Source organism: Mustela nivalis (genome assembly GCF_964662115.1).
Source record: "Mustela nivalis genome assembly, chromosome: 11".
Lineage (NCBI taxonomy): Eukaryota > Metazoa > Chordata > Mammalia > Carnivora > Mustelidae > Mustela > Mustela nivalis.
In genome coordinates this window covers 53,862,861-53,882,181 of record NC_139030.1, presented here as the reverse complement: position 1 = coordinate 53,882,181, position 19,321 = coordinate 53,862,861, and the positions used below count along the sequence as shown (strand labels likewise).

Here is a 19,321-nt window from a genome sequence, read left to right as displayed (position 1 = left end):
CTTGATTTCCATAGTAGTGTTATTCATAATAGCCCCAAACTGGAAACCACCGAAATGCCAATCAACATGAGAATGACTGAATAGTGTAAACAATGTAATAAATAGTGGAATACATATACTACAACTGTATGGGGGAATTTCACAAACACAGTATTAAATGAAAGAAGTCAGGCACAAAGACTAGGTACTACATGATTACACTTACATAAAGTTCCATACAGGTAAAATAAATATATAGCATTAGAAACCAAGATAATGGGGAGAATAGGAGATGGAGCAGGGGCATGAGGGGAACCTCCTCCCACTGGGTGTGGGAGATACTGTTTTGTTCTGGGTGTTGGATATCCAAGTTGATGCGACATCTGAAGTTCAGTGAGTTGTCTACATATGGCTTATTCACTTTTCTTAAGGTGCATCATATTTCAATAAGAGGTTAAAGAAAAGTGTGAAATTACTAATGCAAAACAGGAAGTGAAGAACAGCCAACTAAAGCATACAGAAACCCTCTGCTTTTTAGGTGCTTCTAGGACCTTTTTGGAAAGTATCTGTGTCTCAAACATTCAACACTCAGTAGTAATCTGTGATCTACAACACCCAAACCCTGGAAAGTAATGTCATACTTAAATAGAAGTTTCTTCATCTGAAAGGAAGTTCTTGTAAGAGTTCTCGATGCATATGGATGAGTTTGAGCTAAATGTGCATCAACACTTGGGTTCTGTTCTTAACTCCAATTACTCTTTTTCTGTCTCATTGATGAGCTCCCATAGCTCCTCCTCCCTCCTAAAATGCAATCCTTGGCTAAAATCTTTTCTTTCGCTTTCTTAAGCTAATTCACTCTCCCTTCTTCAGCCATCCCATCTGTTGAGTTCCTTGAGATGAAATCTCTTGCTACTGTTGCTTTTACTCATGCTCTAGTCCCAACTGTGAGACTTTCCACCACCTCAAACACAGTGTGTCTAAATCCCAAATCAGTATGGTGGTTCCCCCCAAATACTAAAACATTCCAGCAATGCCAATCCTGAGCATCTAATCAAAAGACAGGAAAGCAGAGATTAGAACAGATGTTTGTACACCAATGTTCATAGTAGCATCATTCACTACATGTAGAAACACCCTAATGTTCATGAACAGATGAATGGACAAACAATATACAGGACACAGGTACAATGGAATAGTCAGCCTTAAAAAGGAATGAAATTCTGACACATGCTACAACATGGATGGACCTTAAAGATATTATATGTAAAGTAAGAAGACGTAAGAACAGATACTGTATGACTCCATTTACAGGCGATACCTGGAATAGACAAACTTGTGGAGATGGAAAGTTGAATTGTGGTTGCCGGGACTGGGGAGCAAGGAATTATTGTTTAATGGGCTCAGAGTTTCATTGTGAGAAGTTAAAGATGTTCTGGAGATGGATGGTGGTAATAGTTGTACAACAGTATGAATGTACATAATGCCAATGAATTATACCCTTAAAACTGGTAAATTTTATGTTATGTACCTTTTATCAAAATAAAAAATAAACTTCATAACAAAGTCATCTTCCTTTTTCTCTCACAAACTGCTTTTTCCTAAATTCTATCTCCATTGCATCTTTATATCCACTCCTATATGTTCCGTTTCTGCTATCTCCAAATACCAGAGATTTTCCCACCAAATGTCTCTAAACAACCCCTCACTCATTCCCATTGTCACAATCCCAATTTGGACCTTTGCTTTTTCTTAATGAATCTCCAAACTTCTATTTTCTCCTTCTTCCAGTCCAGCCTGGACATTAATACCACAGCAAACCTCACAGAACATGTGTGTCAATGCGACCCTTGCTCAAAAAGCGTGTCTACTCCCTACTTGCTGTGAGATACGTCCATGGAGTCTGGCAGTTTTACTATTCATTCATCCATTTGACAAATATTTCCTGAAGGCCTACCACATGTCAGACATTCATCTGGGGGCCTGGGATTTTGTAGTGCATAAAACAGTCAGAAATCACTGCCTCATGGAGCTTTCATTCTAATGGGAAGAAACAGACTACAAATAAAATGTAAATCTTAATAGGCAGTGATACAGACTACAGAGAAAAATAGAGCAGGACATAGGGAGAGAGGAGGCCATAAGGGAAAACAATTCATTTTCAACAGCTTGCCAGGAGAAGTCTCGCTGGGAAGGTAGTGTTTGAATGAACCCGAAGGAGAAGGGGGCATGAGCCAAGCAGACACCAACAGGAAGAAAAAGAACAAAGCCTCTGAGGCAAGAGCAAGGGTCTATGTTTGAAGTACCAGGAGAAGGTTAATGTGGCCGAAGCTGAGTGAGCAAAGGGGCAAGTCCTAGAAGAGGCTAGAGAAGCCGTGGTGATGAGCCGGGACGACTGGAGAAAGGCCTGCAGTTCAGAGTGAGGTTCTGGCTTTTCCCTGGAGTCAGATGAGGAAACATTTTGAACAGAGAAATAACATGAACTGACTTATATTTTCACTGGATCGCACTGGCTGTGGAGGAGAACCTATTTTAAAGGGTATAAGGGTGGAGGGCACCTGGATGGCTCCGTCAGTTGAGCAACTGCCCTTAGCTCGAGTCTTGATCTCAGGGTCCTGGAATCAAGCCCCGAATGGGGCTCCCTGCTCAACAGGTAGTCTGCTTCTCTTTCTCCCTTTGCCCTCCTCCCCCTGTTCATGTTATCTCTCCTTCTCTCTCTCTCTCTCTCAAATAAATAAATAAAATCTTGGGCACCTAGTGGCTCAGTGGGTTAAGCCGCTGCCTTTGGCTCAGGTCATGATCTCAGGGTCCTGGGATGGAGGCCCGCATCGAGCTCTCTGCTCAGCAGGGAGCCTGCTTCCTTCTCTCTCTCTCATCTCTAGAACTTCTCATCTCCAGAACTGCTACAGACTACATTTCTGTTGTTTGAAGCCACCAGGTCTGTGGTTAAACAATAACATTGTCTACTGAGCAAGTAAGTTATAGTTCCATCCTACAGAAAAGGAACCTGAAGTTCAGAATAGCAACCATCTCAGGATTTGAACGGCAGCCGCATGCCGGATCCCAAGCCGAGGCTCTTTCCCTGCGAGCATTGTCTCTGCCTCCACCTACAGCCCCTGCTGGGGGGACATCCCCTGCTGCCTCTGCCAAGCCTATTTATAGCCTGTTCATTCTTTCCATATCCACTAAAACCCTCTCTTGTGTGCCGACAGTTCTCATGTCTCAACGGCCTCAAATTCTTTCATTTTGAATTGTGTTCAATAAATATTTGCTAATTAAGTGAAAATAAACTACCACATTTTGAGTATAAGGGGAATGAAAATAATGGGCAGTATTTCAAATGATATCAATCTTAATCTCAAATGAAAGTAACATAAGTCATTTGAATTTTGACTGTACCAAAAAAGGAAATAAAATAAAAAGGGCAGAAAAACCAAACTGCATTTGAACAGTTATGACAAATGTGTAACGAAAAGCACTTTGGGCAATATCCGTGATCCCCAACCAAGCAGCAACCGACATGCAAACAAAGCCCAGCATACCAATCTACAAAGGAAAGATAACATACGATGTTCACAGACAATTTCACTGAACTATAATACCCAATGTCTAAATAACACATAACTAGCATAGGGAAAATATTCTGCTAATCTTAAGGAGAAAATTTTCTTCAAAGAAATCTAGACTAACTAGAGTATGTGAGAAAGCAGAAGACATATTTTTCATTCCTTCAAAGATGATCTCTGGATAGTCTATTGAAAATTCAGATAATGTAAAAGAAAGCAAATAATTCCAAAGGATCAGATGTGGCTACAAGTTTTCACCTCATATACTCCTCTGGCAATGGAGCTAAAACTTACTGGCTTTTCAAAATTACATTATATTAATATCTTTGTAACTGTTCACAGTCCTATCCCAATTTGGATGCACTGTCATATATCATCCCCCAATCAAGTCTCATTATATTAAAAGATCAATGTCACAATAATCCAAATAATCCTAAAAGGCATGATTGATTATCCGTTCATCACGTCTTAAGAAACTTCATGATTTCTAAAGGCAGATACCTAACAAAACACAGACCCTTATATGGAGGAGTTCAACATGAAGATACAAGATGCCTAGACAGATAATTTGGAGAGGAAAAGAATGCGTAAAAGGGAGATGAAAAGTTGTTGAAGACCAGATCTGCTTTACTTAGCCTAGGCCCTGGGACATCACGGAGACCTGAGAACGGAGGGGGTGTCGGGGGGACAAAACAAATACTGGTCAAATGGCTTCTAATTAACTTTCTAGTGACTCTTCCTCCCTAACGTCATTCTAAAACCAAGTGGACTTTAGCCAACTGAATGATCCTACAGTAACTTATAATACATGTTTTAAATACCAAAAAGAGAAAATTAATTCTGTAACCAGGAGCTCTCTACTGCGAACCTCAAAAACAATGATGCTAAGAACTGTCAGCCAGAATGAACTGAGGCACTTTTTGGATTACCATATGCTAAATGACCCTAAGTAACCTTCTCATAAATTCATCCTGATTCTTTGAAAGACTAATTTTAAAACTTCACAAATCCACCTAAAATACTACATTGAAATATACTATCAAAACTTTATAGATACAGGTCTACTTAGAAGATGTTCTGCAGTATTTGTCAGGCATTGGAAAGTGAATGGCCATGACTGAACACCATTTCTATGTAGGTAGAAAAAGAGTAGAGAAGCCCTCCTAAATCACTTCAAAACAGTGTCCAAAAAGGAGAAAAGGGGGGGGGGGGGATTCTCTGAAGGAGTAAAGAAAAGCTTTCTTAAAACCACGACAAAAGCTTCATGTCAATTTAAGTTTTACCTTTGTATCTGACAGACCAGGGTAAGGTGTCATGGCAATGCAATGAAATATTATCAAATAATAACTACATGTAATTCTGTTTTCTATTTAATTTCCAGAAGTTTTTCTTTAAAAAAAAAAGAGAGAGAGAGAGAAAGAAGAAGAAGAAAGGAAAGAAGTTTCTTCTGAAACTGTTGATTTCACTTCAAAGTCTTTTAAAAACCCTCAATCCTCCCAGAATGGAAAGTGTTCACCTGTGACCTTCTGCCTGGATTTCTTCGCTGAATCTACTGAAAGTACAGCGTGGGGCTCAAATAGAAACCTGAGTCCCTACTCTTCTCATCACTTGATAAGAGAAGAAACAAAAGTGGCTTTTACCTCTAATTCGCCCAGAAAACAATTCTTTGTACACCTTTGTTACAGGAAACTCCTGGAGACAAATGGTCCTTGTACTTCTCTGGGTGAGGCAGAAACTACATACATTTTGTCAATCTTATTTTCAGATAAAAATGAACAGCCTCTGACCAGGCAAAACAAAAACTGGAGAAGCAAAGAATAAAAATAGGACTCAATTCTGAAAAAGGTTCCTTAACCTAAGAAAACGAGCTCACCTGGAAAAATTGCTAGCACCATATTCAGCTCCCCAAGTGCAATTAATAGGAAAATCTTGACACTTAAACTTGATGGATATAAAGGCCTTGCAGATCATTCTTCAACAAATTAAGTAATCTTCATATTAACTCACACTCACTAATCACAACTTGTATTCCTAGAAATCCTTAGTCTTCGGCAAAGTATTTGCATACACATCACCTCAAGCTGACAGATAAACACCTGAAGGGTTTAGAAACCACTTCCATAAATTCTAAGTTACCTGATGCATCCTTTAAAGACTGAGAGCAGGGGCGCCTGGGTGGCTTAGTGGGTTAAACCTCTGCCTTCAGCTCAGGTCATGATCCCAGGGTCCTGGGATGGAGCCCTGCATAGGGGAAATCTCTGCTCAGCAGGGAGCCTGCTTCCCCCTCCCCCTCTGCCTGCTTCTCTGCCTACTTGTGATCTCTGTCAAATAAATAAATAAAATTAAAAAAAAAAAAAGAGAGAGAGAGTCTGCGAGCAAATTTCCATCTGAGCACGGCACAGCAGGTCTCTGGCTTCTTTTCCCTGTCTCTTCCTTCCTTGCATATTGTTATCCATCCTTTGAACTGCTTGATATAAGTACCTTACAATTTAGTATAGTTCAGTTCACAGACTATTTATTTGTCCTAGACCCTGGGTTACAAAGAAGTATACACAGAGTTCCAGCTCTCATGGAATTACTGTCTACTTTTAATAACATGATTAAAATTAAGATAGTTAAAGAAAATGTTAATGGCAGCTCAGAAGATGGGTACTTGGTGCAACTTGGAGCTTCAGGAAGATGTCTCAATCTTTAAAAATCTCTTAAGTTTTCGAAATTGTGTTTGTTTCCTTTCTTCTGATTTCTAAAATAGTATGTTTCCATTATTAGAAATTCGAAAACCATGGACAGTAGACAATCACAATTGATCTTTAAATCTATCAATTGGGAATTAGCACTTAACATTTCAGTATATTCCCTTCTTATATTTTTCTCTGGGCCTATATGAATATATTTGTATATATTTTTCACAAAATTTACACTGAATATAGGTTTATAAGTATACATTCAATCAATCAATCGTCTTTATAATCTTATATCTGTCCACATCATTCTACAAGGGAAGAACTCCAAAAACATAACCAAAAGCTACCTAACTTATATCCTATGAATGTACTGTAATTGATTACATCCTCCTATTATTATATCATTGGGGTTTTTCTGATTAATATTATAAATACTCCTGCTTGAAGAGCGTTGTATCTATTTCTTGGCCAAATCTGTTTATTTTCCACACCCCAGTCTAGCATATACTTGCGGAAACATCCCCTCCCCGGACACAACTCATCACTCACTCCCAGTGTTCTGTTATTTTCAGGATTTGCAATTTCCTAAAGGATGTATGAGAAATGGTGGTGCCAACAAGGATCCTAGTTGTCGTGAGGAGCAGCTGCTTGGAACACAGAAGAGGCCGATCTGTCTCCCTACCTGCTCTCTGACATAGGGGGTGACTCTTCCTCGTAAGGCTGAGTGTGGGGTGCCTCCAGTTCCTTTTCTCTCTCTCTCCTCTTAGACTGTGGCACTAGGTTAGCTGGCTGTCAGCTTCAACAGTTAAGAGTTTTCATCTTACTTTGTTTCCATAATATTTTTAGGACATGGTGAGCAGTTATACCTTGCTATCATTTTTGACTCAAATTCCAAGTAAGCTTTGGAAAACGCACAGCCAGGTAAAGATGATGAGAAAGAACTCGCTGAGAATCCTAATGGGAGGAGCAAGGAAACCAAGGCATAGACACTACAGCATATGTGGGCAACTACAGGCACGTCTTCAATGTATAAACTAAGAGGAAGGAGAGGGGAGACACAAGGCTGGCGATAGGAGGAGTAGGCAGGTCACAGGTACCTCAAGCCCTCCAAGGAATCTTGGACCCTAATGCATAAAGAATCAGGTCTGCATTCCCATGGATAATCTTGGTACGACCAGAGGCAAGAGGACCAGTTACAAGGCTAAAATAATCCCCGAGGAGAGAAATGGTAAGACCTGAACTCAGGCTATGAGATACTGCGAAGGAAAAAACGAGTGGCACCAGGAGGCAGTTTTAGTTCTAAGCCCTCCTTACATGCTCCTATTTTCTGACTCCACCTTAGTGTGCCACCAGGACACCCTGCCTCCTCAAAGCTCAGGTCAGTTTAAGTAGCAAAGGAAGCCCAAGGCCACAGATCCTACAGGCTTCACAATTATTTGTGCTGTTGATAAGGGCGGTGGCAACTCTGATGCTGACAGACTACACACAGCACTGAAAGCACAACTACCTATCAGCTCCAGACAACAGGAGAAAGACTTGTGAGTCTTTGCGGGGGGGGGGGGGGGGGGGGTTGGACAGAAACAGTGAAGGGAAGCAGCTTCAAAGCTGCAAAGAAACCTTTCCTGGCCACAGCCGTGCGTGGCTTCTGTCTTAAAGAGATCACGTGGGTATAGCTGCACACATAAAAATGGTTTCATTAAAAGCCTCCAGTCATTCATTTTGCTTATTAAAGCCACTCCACAATGATATTCACAATGGAACTCTCAGCTGTCCCCAGCAATGACACTAAAATACAATTAATTCCTCTTCCCGAGGAGTCTATAGGTATGCGCTTGAGGTATTGTGTTAATTGCCACTGCTTCATACCATGGCTTCAATTAGGAATCAAAATGGGAGCAAGACAAACATGGATCCCATTAAGTTCCAGAGGACTTAAAACTGAAGTTTCTGCCCCCACTCCACTCCCCCCCTCAGTCCTCACTCTGATTATAAATGCAGAGGGCTCCATCTGGGGAACGACAGTGACATCCAGTGGCCATGAACTAGAACATGCCAGTTATAAAACGTGATTATATGAGAGAAGGGCAGGTATTTGTGGCCGTACTGATATTTTAAATTCAGTGTCCATAAAGCTGTGTGCAACTAGAACCTCATCATAACATGATCTCAAATCGGGAAAATCAGAGATTTATAACAAAATCAGGATGTTTGGGATTGTCTTTGAGGATGTACTCTGCCTATTAAAATTCCCAGCATCATATTACTGATAATTATTTGCCAGAGGAGATGAAATACTGATATTGTATCCAGAGTTCCAAATATCATATACCATTTATGTTGTATACAAATTCAAGGATAAGTCTTTTTTTTTAGATTTTATTTATTTATTTGACAGAGAAAGATCACAAGTAGGCAGAGAGGCAGGCACAGAGAGAGGGGAAAGCAGGCTCCCTGCTGAGCAGAGATCCTGATGCAGAGCTGGATCCCAGGATCCTGAGATCATGACCCGAGCCAAAAGCAGAGGCTTAACCCACTGAGCCACCCAGGTGCCCCAAGGATAAGTTACTTCTAACATGATCCCCTTGCTCAGCCAAAAGAGACAGCTGGTTCTGTTATAAAGTGAACTGGGTTCCATCCGTTGGACCCCAGTAATTTCAATACTACTTTGGTAAGAAAAATTTATCTGATGTTAAGAGGATTTAAGTTCCGTGGTTAGTTTTCTATAGAAGACCAACCCTGAAGGCCCTCGTTGGCAACCCTGTCAGGACTCCTCTCACTCTTGAGAGCTTTTTTCTGTATCTTTCCTTAACAAACTTCTATTGTTTTACTCATTAAAAAAAAAAAAAGTTATCTGAAAATGTCTTTGAGGGTTCAAACTTTTAACTTGTTCTCACAACATGGATTAGAGCTAAAGACAGAGAATAAGAAAGAGACAAACCAACCACGGGATCCTGGAAACTTGAGGAGAAACAAACTCACTTTAGTGGAAAATGCAGACTTTGAATTTCAGACTCTGAAAAGACCTACATTTCAGCAATGTTTGACTCTAGGCAAGGAATTTCGTCACTGAGTATATGTTCCTGTATGTCAAAGGGAGATTAGGAAACACATCTTGCGGGATTGCTATGAGGCTAAGTGATGAGCGCATCTATCAAGATTAATGTTAAACCTCTCACTCCGTGCCTTGCACATGTCAGATGCATGGTAACAGTCGCTATCACACGTATGCATTCATGTTGAAACTACTACTAAGACTGAAGTTTCCTTTGTCACAGAAAATGACACTCTGAAAACAGACTTTGAATTCCATAAACCTATTATATTTTGAAAGTCAAGTGCTTCTCCATCTGACTTTAGTAAGTTTGTGACGTGTTTTAAGGGATCAAAAGCAACAATGATAGCACATTTATTAACAACATAAAATGTCTCTGACACTTTCCTAAGGTTATCTTGGTCATTAAAGTGACCTCAAGTGCAGAAAACCCTTAACTGTCGTTTATCACATAAGTCACAACATTCTCACCTGTAAGGCTTCAGGGTCTCACAAATACCACACCTCACTCATACCAGTGTAGACTATCCTGTGAAGTTAGTCCCACAGGGCATGTGCTACTAGGAGAAATGACAGAGAGGCCAGGATTGATCCAGGAAGCCATGAGTAGTGGGAGGTAGAAGCAAAACAAAGTCGTTCGGCCTCTAAAAGGTTGGATTCTGGCCTTCTAAGCAGTATACAGTTGGCTCTTGAATGATGGGCAGCACAGGGGTACAGACTTCCCCTTGCCGCCAAAAATCTGGATGAAATGTTTGACGCCCCCAAAACTTAACTACTGTCAGCTGGGAGGCTTACTGATGACATACACAGCCGACTGATACATATTGTGACATTTGAAGTGCTAGAGACTGTATTCTTAGAAAAGTACACTAGAGAAAAGAAATGTTATTAGGAAAATCATAATGAAAAGAAAATAAATTTACAGTACTGGACTGAATTTATCAGAAAAAGAAAAAACCCACATGGAAGTAGTTCAAACCCATGTTATTCAAGGGTGAACTGTACTTTCAAAACTAAATCAGGACTATATTGCTCTCTGACTCAAAGACCTCCGTTCACTTTTTCTCTCACTCAGGGGTAAGAGTCAAGCCCTTCCATGACCCATAAGACCCTACACGAGCTGGCTCTACAGAAGCCCTACTGAAGTCCGCTCCATCATTCCCCAGCTTGCTCAGGGAGCGCTGGCCTCAGCTGAGCCCTGAACACCAGCACGCTGCCACCAAGGTTCTCCTGAACTTCATGCTTCAGGGACACCTTCCCTGATCCCTCTAGTTAAAGGGCATCTCCCTCTCACCCCCAGCATGTTCTTCCCTTTTGCCCTGTCTTCCTTTCTCCCCAGTTCAGGCAACTCCGGCTTTTCGAATGTTCACCTTACACAATAAAATTCTTTGCTTTTACAAAAGATCCACATTCGTACCTGTTTTTGCCAACCGACAGAAATCCAAAGAGGATTTTTGCTTTTACAAAAAAGGTGAAACATGAAAATGCCATTAAGCATTTGCTTTGCAGTGAGCCCTTATAAAGGCTGTGGGCACCACGGAGCCACAACGAGAGTAGTCCCACCAAGCTCCTTCCAGGGAGCCACGTTCAGCATCTCAACATCAAGCCACCAGAGCTTTGAACTTTGTCTGTGAGCCTCTGTACTTTATCATGATTTATTTTGTGCATCTGTTGCTAAGATATGTCCTAAGATACCAGAAGATGCTGAGAGAGGTTATTTCTGGCATCTGGGAATGCTCAAATATTTTCCAATATAAATTAATGGTAAATGCTTCTTTGGCTTATACCATTTCAGCTTTCAAAAGTTTTCATACTGTTCTACTTTCAGATAGCAGGAGAAACTCGTGCTTATTGTCACCTAAAGAATTACAAGTTTTAGTCATGTGTCTCTTATCTTTCCACTTCCGAGAAGAATGCAAACTCGCAAGGGCAGTGTTTCTTGTCTATTATGTTCATACTTTACCCCCAAGACCCACACACAAAATAGGCGTGGTATTTATTGACTCAGCTGAGTCAATAAATATCTGTTAAACCGTGTGAGGAAGTCAGGGAACAGGAATAGGCAGGGAGAGTTCCTAGAGTTTGTGGGATCTGTGAAGTGAAAAGAAAAAAAACGGGGTGCCTTGGTGGCTCAGTCATTAAGTGGCTGCCTTTGGCTCAGGTCACAATCCCGGTCCTGGGATCGAGCCTCGCATAGGACTCCCTGCTCAGTGGGAGCCTGCTTCTTTCTCTCCCATTCCCCCTGCTTATGTTCTCTCTCTCGTTGTGTCTCTCTCTGTAAAATAAATAAATAAAAATCTTAAAAAAAAAAAAGAAAGAAAAATAAAAAACCAAGATGTGTTTTTAGGTGCACACACACACCCACAGTAAGATAGTCTATAAAAATAAAAACAGATTATGTTAAAACACAGAAATTAAATAAAAAATAAATGAAAAGAATAGAGGTATTTATTAGTTATCATCATCTAATGTGCTTTAGTATATGGGTAGCATTATGTCAGCAATCTTCCTACTATTTAAAGATAGCGTCTGAGGGGCACCTGGGTAGCTCAGTCAGCTCAGTGGCCCTGGGACTGAAGGCCACATTGGGCTTCACTCTCAGTGCAGCCTGCTTATCCCTCCCCTTCCCACCGCCCCCCTACCCCCTCCACCCCCCCACCCCCTGGCCCCAAGTGTGCACAAGCTCATGCTCTCTCTCAAATAAATAAGTAAATAAACTCTCTTAAAAATACATATAATCTGAGTGAAAACAAAGGGAAAGACAAAGAACACAAGAAAGTTGTGGATCTCAATTTCTTTCTCATAATCTTTGGTCTAATGCATGGCTGATAAAACCAGGAGACAATAGTCTCACATCTTTGGTTTTATTTCTGCATTTCCAGAAAATAGAGTAATGGAGAAATATATTTCTATTTGATGCTTAAAAGTTTAAATTTAGTATGTAACTCAAATTAATTCTCAATGTTCCATTTTAAGCCTCCACATTAAAAGAATCTGTGCATTTTATTCCTTAATATAATTTGCTGTGGTCTCAGTGAAAACTGGTGCTTGATTTACAGAGTAGATTTTTATTATTAAACTTTAAGCTATTTGTTAGAGATAAACTTAGTGACTGTAAAAAAAAAAAAAAAAAAAAAAAGTAAAGTTGCTCCAAAAGAAAAAACTAAGGGTATAAAATACTGTAATTACATATTGTGTTAATTAAGAACTGTATTTTCGGGCGCCTGGGTGGCTCAGTTGATTGAGCAACTGCCTTCGGCTCAGGTCATGATCCCGGACTTCCAGGATCGAGTCCTGTATCGGGCTCCCAGCTCCTTGGGGAGTCTGCTTCTCCCTCTGACCTTCTCCTCTCTCATGCTCTCTCTCACTCATTCTCCCTCAAATAAATAAATAAAATCTTAAAAAAAAAAAAAAAAGAACTGTATTTTCACAAGCATATGTAAAACTAGTTAAGAAGATGGCGTTTATCTATTGAGGAGTTAACACTTTACATTTAGGAGAAGAATGGTCACAAATAGAAGTCAGATTGGTAACCAACAGCAAGGCAGAAAATAAATGTTGAACTTTTTCTGCCCTAGGAAGGCCAGACAGCACGTCACACTGGCTGGCCTGGCATACCTTCAGAATTCAGGTTTTCTGTTTATGTTACTTGATATGAAGAAAGTGGGGGGAAGGATTTTTGCAGATATGATTAAGGGATCTTGAAATGAAGAGATGATCCTAGATTACCCAGGTAAGCTCTAACCGGTACCATTTTTATGAGAGAGTCAGAGGGTGACTTGACACAGACAGAAGAAGGAAATACAAGGTGACGATAGAGGTAGAGACTGAAGTGAAGCAGCCACAGCCAAAGGAGGCCAGCGGCCACCAGAAGCTGGAACAGACAAGGAACAGGTTCTTTCCTCGAGCCTCCGGAGGAAGTACGTCCCTGATACCTTGATTTCAACCGAGTGATACTGATTTCAGACTTCTGACCTCCAGAACAGTTAAGAGAATCAATTCTGGCTGTTGTAAGCCCCCAGGTGTGTGGTCATTTGTTACAGCCACCACAGGAAACTCATATGGTATTCAAAGGATCAAATGGCATTACCATAACAAACTTCTTTTGTTTTCACTACTTATTATGGTAACATGTTTTTTAACATTAGCATCTGTAAAAATAAGGAAAGGTGAAATAAAATTGGTGCCAAATTCTCTTACTCTACTAGAAGAACGAAAATCACTTATACCTTATTTTAAAAATTTGCAGGAAAAAGCCCTCTACATTTTACAACACAGAGATGCATTTCCAATTCAAAAACATATGTATTTTTAAAGATTACTCTTTATGGTTATGACTTTAAAATGTAGAGGAGTTACTTAATTCTTTAAGAAAATTTTATAATTTTCTTATAAATTTTATATATATTATATATCATATATATTTATATATTGTATAATATAGAATATCATATGTGAATATATGATTTATATATGTATATATTATATAATATATGAATTATATATTTATATGTGATATTATACATAAAATATATAATATATATTTTATAAATTTATATATTTTTTATAAAATAAAAATAAAATTTAGAGAACCAGTGTGGATACTTTCCATGTCTACATGAAAACCAATTCAAAAATTAGTACAAATAACAACTTATTGTATTAATTTCTCAAACACTGAGCTACCAAAGATTATTATGAAACTTATCTATCATTCGGACTCTATGTTTTGGCTCTGAAATTCTCATAGAGCATTAGTTAAACAAAGAAGTGTGGGGAAAGTGCAATATTTGTACCCTTACTTTCATTTTGTGTTACATTCTTGGTCTCCCAAACACCAACACCAAAAATAAAAGGACTGTTCATAATTCTCTTCTATTTTTCTATGTCTGAAGAAAATCTTTGCCATATGATTGAAACTATAACAAACAGAAAAGCAATGATGTGGCCTATAGTTCTGTATCCTTACCTAGACCTATGTGAGGCAGATGCTCAAAAAGGGTCCAGCTGTGGTCATCAATGTAATGATTCTTCAGGATCAACAGCTGGCAAACATCTCGGGCAGTTATGTCACTGGGTACCTCTAAAGCCCTGCTGGTTTCATCTTCACTGTATACTTTAATTACCTGTGTAGGTAGAAATAAGAAAATGAGCTAACATATCCTATGAGAAATATCATTCTAATAAGTCATACTTATCGGATGAGCTGATTACGAAGTCCTTATATGGATTCTTATACATTTGATTTTCTAAAACACTGAATAAATGTTGCCCATCCAAGACTTGTTTATCACCTGTCAAAATCGCTTTGTCCAATGGCTGCCACTCTCTTCTCTTCAGTGTCTAAACAAGAGGACGTTCAGTGACCACTCGACATCATTGCTCTACCATTCTGGTCTAGTAAAAAGCTACATATCTCTTAACAATATTTAAGGTGTTCCATTCCATATTTATATCCTGTAAATTATCCAAGTAATATGGTCAATTTATTCCCAGATATATATAGGTAATGAAAACAGTAAGTAGAATCTGCCTTTATGAAAAGATTTCTTTATTTCAGGTTATGGAAATTTTGGCAAAGATTAGTTAGATGTATAACAGACTCTTTTTCTTTTTTTCCTTTGTAATTAGTTGTGTCTGTGGAACCAAGTTTTATTCAGTAGAATGTAAGCACATTCAGTGTAAGCACTTTGAGGCCTAATCCATAAAAACCGCCCACATATTGTTCCCCATTCTCTAATGCCGCCCTCACACTGAATGAAAATGACAAGGACCCAGAGGGGAGAAAAGCCTTGGGACAGAAGGAGCCTCCATCCCTTCAGGACCACACGAAAGCTGCCCAGCTGAGAACACCCATGTGGAACTCTGACATGAGCAAGAAATAAACTTTTATTGCGTTCACTTACTGTGAATTTGTATTTATCTATTACCTCGGCTAATGTAGCTGATGTTACCCTAAATTACACAGAATTAGGGAGAATTTCATACGTAGCACTCCCCTCAATATTTACCAAGTTGTATGTGCTAGACTTTTCACTATTAGTCATATAATTATTCCACTATTTAATTATATTAATTGATTATAAGAGGATAAATACTTATGATAATAGTATATTAAGAGCAACATATACACATAACACAAGTGGGAAATGGTAAGGAAATTCACTATAAAAAATACACTTGTTAAAAAAACATAGACATTTCAACATTTTTAGTAATTCAAACAAATGTAAATTAAAATGACATATTAATTCTGTCCTACCAATTTTTTAATTATACTTAATAACAGGACCATGAAATACTTGCTCTCTTACAGTGATAAAAGTGATATAAATGGGTAAAACTATTTTGTACACCTACTGGAGAGTATTCAAAAACATTAAAGTTCCATTCCTTTGACTCAGTAATAGCACTTGGGTCAACTATCTCAGTAACTCTGTCCTAAATATGGAAAATGGCTTCAGGCATACACCTATCCAGCAAAGCATTACATGTAATTCAATCAATCTAAATATTCAACAATGAAAGAATGGTAAATGGCAGTATTTTCCTAGAATGGAATATTATACAGTGCTTAGAAATGTTATTCAAGGAAACGACAGGAACTTTCAAAAATTTTTAGGTCAAATAAAATCATAACATCAAACTATATTTCGCATGGTCCAGGACAAGTTTCCTCGTGGGACTGGCTACCAGGCACCTACCTGTCTTCTTCTAACAACATTCTGATTGCCTTTTGGAGCACACTGCCTCCCTCACCATGAGTCTTTGTGATGCCGGCAGCTCCCCGACCAGCTCAGCCATGGAGAGCCTGAGCTGTGGGGACCCGCTTGCAAGAGGCGGCTGTTAAACATTCAGGAATCGCAAGCCAGGGATCCATCTTGAAATCAGTCGCAGTAGGACCATGTAAACCAAAGAAATTGGCAATTGCTACAAAGAGGTCTTTTTAAAAAAAGAAACATTATTTTTAGGGCCAGTTTGCCAGGGCACCACTGCCTCAGACCCAGTTATTATCCAGATTGATCAACCAGCTCCCGGGACCCCTCTGGTGACAACAGTTACTTCACGGAAGGGCACATGACCTAATCAGGGCCAGTCGGAGTCAATCTGGATATCTGCTCACATAATCATAAAGTGGACCCTCTTTCCTACGAGGCAGATGGAGGATGAGCTGTTACTGTTCACAGAGAGAAAGACTGTGGGAAAAAGAGATCCACGTGGAATAAGCCACGTTAAAAGACAGTAAGAGTCCTGAGACTCTTTTTTTATTTATTAACATATAATGTATTATTTGCCCCAGGGGTACAGGTCTGTGAATCATCAGGCTTACACATTTCACAGCACTCACCATAGCACATACCCTACCCAATGTCCATAACTCAGTCACCCTATCCCTCTAACTCCCTCCCCTTCCAGCAACCCTCAGTTTGTTTCCTGAGATTAAGAATATCTTGGGGTGCCTGGGTGGCTCAGTGGGTTGAGCCTCTGCCTTGGGCTCAGGTCATGATCTCAGCATCCTGGGATCCAGCCCTGCATCAGGCTCTCTGCTCAGCGGGGAGCCTGCTTCCCCCTCTCTCTCTGCCTGCCTCTCTGCCTGCTTGTGATCTCTCTGTCAAATAAACAAATAAAATCTTGAAAAAAAAAAAAAAAGAATATCTTATGGTTTGACTCCCTCCCGATCCCATCTTGCTTCATTTTTTCCTCCCCTCCCCCAACTGAATTTGATTTGTGTTTTTATCATAGATGAGCTCTGAGGCTCTAAGTGTCTAGTGGTAACACCCACCTACTAATCTCGTGGGCTCTAGAGGTGGACTCCCTCTCCAGTTTAGTCTCCATACTACAGGCAGAATAAACTTGCTAACTGCCAATCCAATCAGGTCATTCTGCTCCTGAAGTTCCTCAACCTTTCCTTGTTGTCCTAACTCACACAGCTCGTCATGTCTATTAAGACTGCTTACAAGGTGCATATCCTTTTCTAAGTGTTTTAAGACAAGGCTGTCACAGAGACTGTTGTTTCCTTCCGAGAGCTTAAAGTCTAGTGGAGAAAACAATATTTCAAAAATAATTATAACCTAGGACATAAAAATGCCGCATATTACTAATCATAAAATGGGTTAAGAGAGACCTGGAAGATATCTAAGGGCAGCTGGGTGGCTCAGTGGGTTAAGTCTCTGCCTTCACCTTGAGACATGATCTCAGGGTCCTGGGATCGAGCCTTGCATCAGGCTCTCTGCTCAGCGGGGAGCCTCTTCCTCTCTCTCTCTCTCTCTCTCTGCCTGCCTCTCTGCCTACCTGTGATCTCTCTCTCTCTGTCAAATAAATAAATAAAATCCTTTAAAAAAAAAAAAAAGTGGTATCTAAGCCAAGACCTGAAGTAGGAGTGGGCAATAGCTAGGCAAAAAAAATGTGAAAGCACTTCAGGCTAAGGGAAGAGAAGTCCTTGGGTGCACTAGTAAAGAAGAAATCTGGCAGGTTCTAAGACTGGGGGGAGTCAGGGATGGCAGTTGCAGCAAACAGGGAGTCGGGTCCTAAGGAAACTGAAGTGGTGGGCAGGATGGGGGTAAGAGGAATGTACAGTCCTAAGTTCAGAACTGATTTAAGAACCATCGAGCTTTTAAGTCATAACAAATACATAGACATTGATCTATCTGGTGAGGAAAAAAAAGGGGAAAGAGAATCTAGGATGGAACCTTGAGAAATACCAATATTTAATGGTGACTTAGAGGCAATAATGTCTGAAAGATCAAGTGAGGTAAAAAGGGAACCAGGAAAATGGGGACCCATGGAATAAAGCCCAAACACTAGCGTGCACAGGACATAAACACTCTCCAGGAAACCAGTCTGCCGAACAGGACATTCTGTGATCCTAGCCAAATATGACAGGTACTTGCAACCTGCTCTTTCTTCATTGCATGTGAGTTATCCTCAACTTGGAATCAATGCTTCAAGCTCCAACAACAGGCTTTATTTGGCAAATTCCTAGTTATCATTTGGCCCCAGTTTCCATGGCCCCGCCTTCAAAGAGTCTTCCCTGACTGCCCAAGGCTTTGTCATTTACAGTGCCCTTTTTCCATGCTCTTATTTTGTAACTTTCTATTTGCATGCCTTTCTCCTCAACTGTACTAATAATAAATTCCTTCAAGGAAAAATTTATTTATCATTCAAGATCGTGTTTCAGCTACCTAGCCCAAGGCAGTGTAAGGATCTTTGGAACAAATGATCTTCGTACCCCTGCAGTGCCAATCAAAGTGTTTTTGACATAAGAAGGACTCAATATATATTTGTAAACTTTAATTGAAAAATATTTTGTCACAAAGTGTGTAATTAAATTGTAATGCTTAGTAAATTAAAATTCTTTTCAACGATCAACAAATGCACAAGTTTTCTTACAAATATAGTTCTAGGTAAGGATTGACTCAATATTGCTGCTTGTGGGTAGTTCTGAGTGGTGAAGTCACTGAGGTTGCTATATGAAGTCATATGAAAAAGGTCATAAAAATACACAGCCCAAATCAGGTCCAAATGTAAGCATTTGTCTTGAGGATGTGTATCTGTGGTAGACAACTGGTGGGCTTCTAAGGGATGCTGTCCTCTGTCTATCCATCTGCTGTGGCTAACACTGACTATATCAGGCCCCAGTGCAGGCTCCTAACCAAAGCAATGAGAAGACGACCACTCCTGAGAGGAAAAGAGGACCCGAGCCTGTGGCTGTCCCTTCAGGAGTCGCAATGATGAACCACTGTTTCACTTCCCTCAGAGGCCACCTGGCAAATCCCGTGCCAGGAGATGGAAGGTAAATGGGAATGCCATGGGGGCCTCTGGGAAGGTTCCCAGGAACTCCCAACTACCTATGTTTTCTTCCAGTAAACTTTGACCACCTGGGCGAACAGAAGTATGTCTCTTACTTTTCATGCTCTATCATTTACATCAGAGGAACTGAGAAATTTAAAAAACAAAACAAAACAAGACTGGAGACATTCTGAAGCCTAAGCCAAATTCAAGAAGTGGACAAGAACTGAACAAGAGGTAAATTTGGGGAAAAC

General features: G+C 39.9%; 1 protein-coding gene across 4 annotated transcripts in view; it reads right to left on the bottom strand.

The window, feature by feature from the left end:
• Nucleotides 1-19,321, bottom strand: part of GRB14 (growth factor receptor bound protein 14) — a 114,211-nt gene that overhangs the window by 26,855 nt on the left and 68,035 nt on the right. For all 4 annotated transcript variants that reach the window (XM_082691240.1, XM_082691239.1, XM_082691238.1 and 1 more), the window contains one exon: nt 14,248-14,404. In XM_082691240.1, coding sequence (XP_082547366.1) covers nt 14,248-14,404 — 157 coding nt within the window. The remainder of the gene's footprint in view (nt 1-14,247; nt 14,405-19,321) is intronic.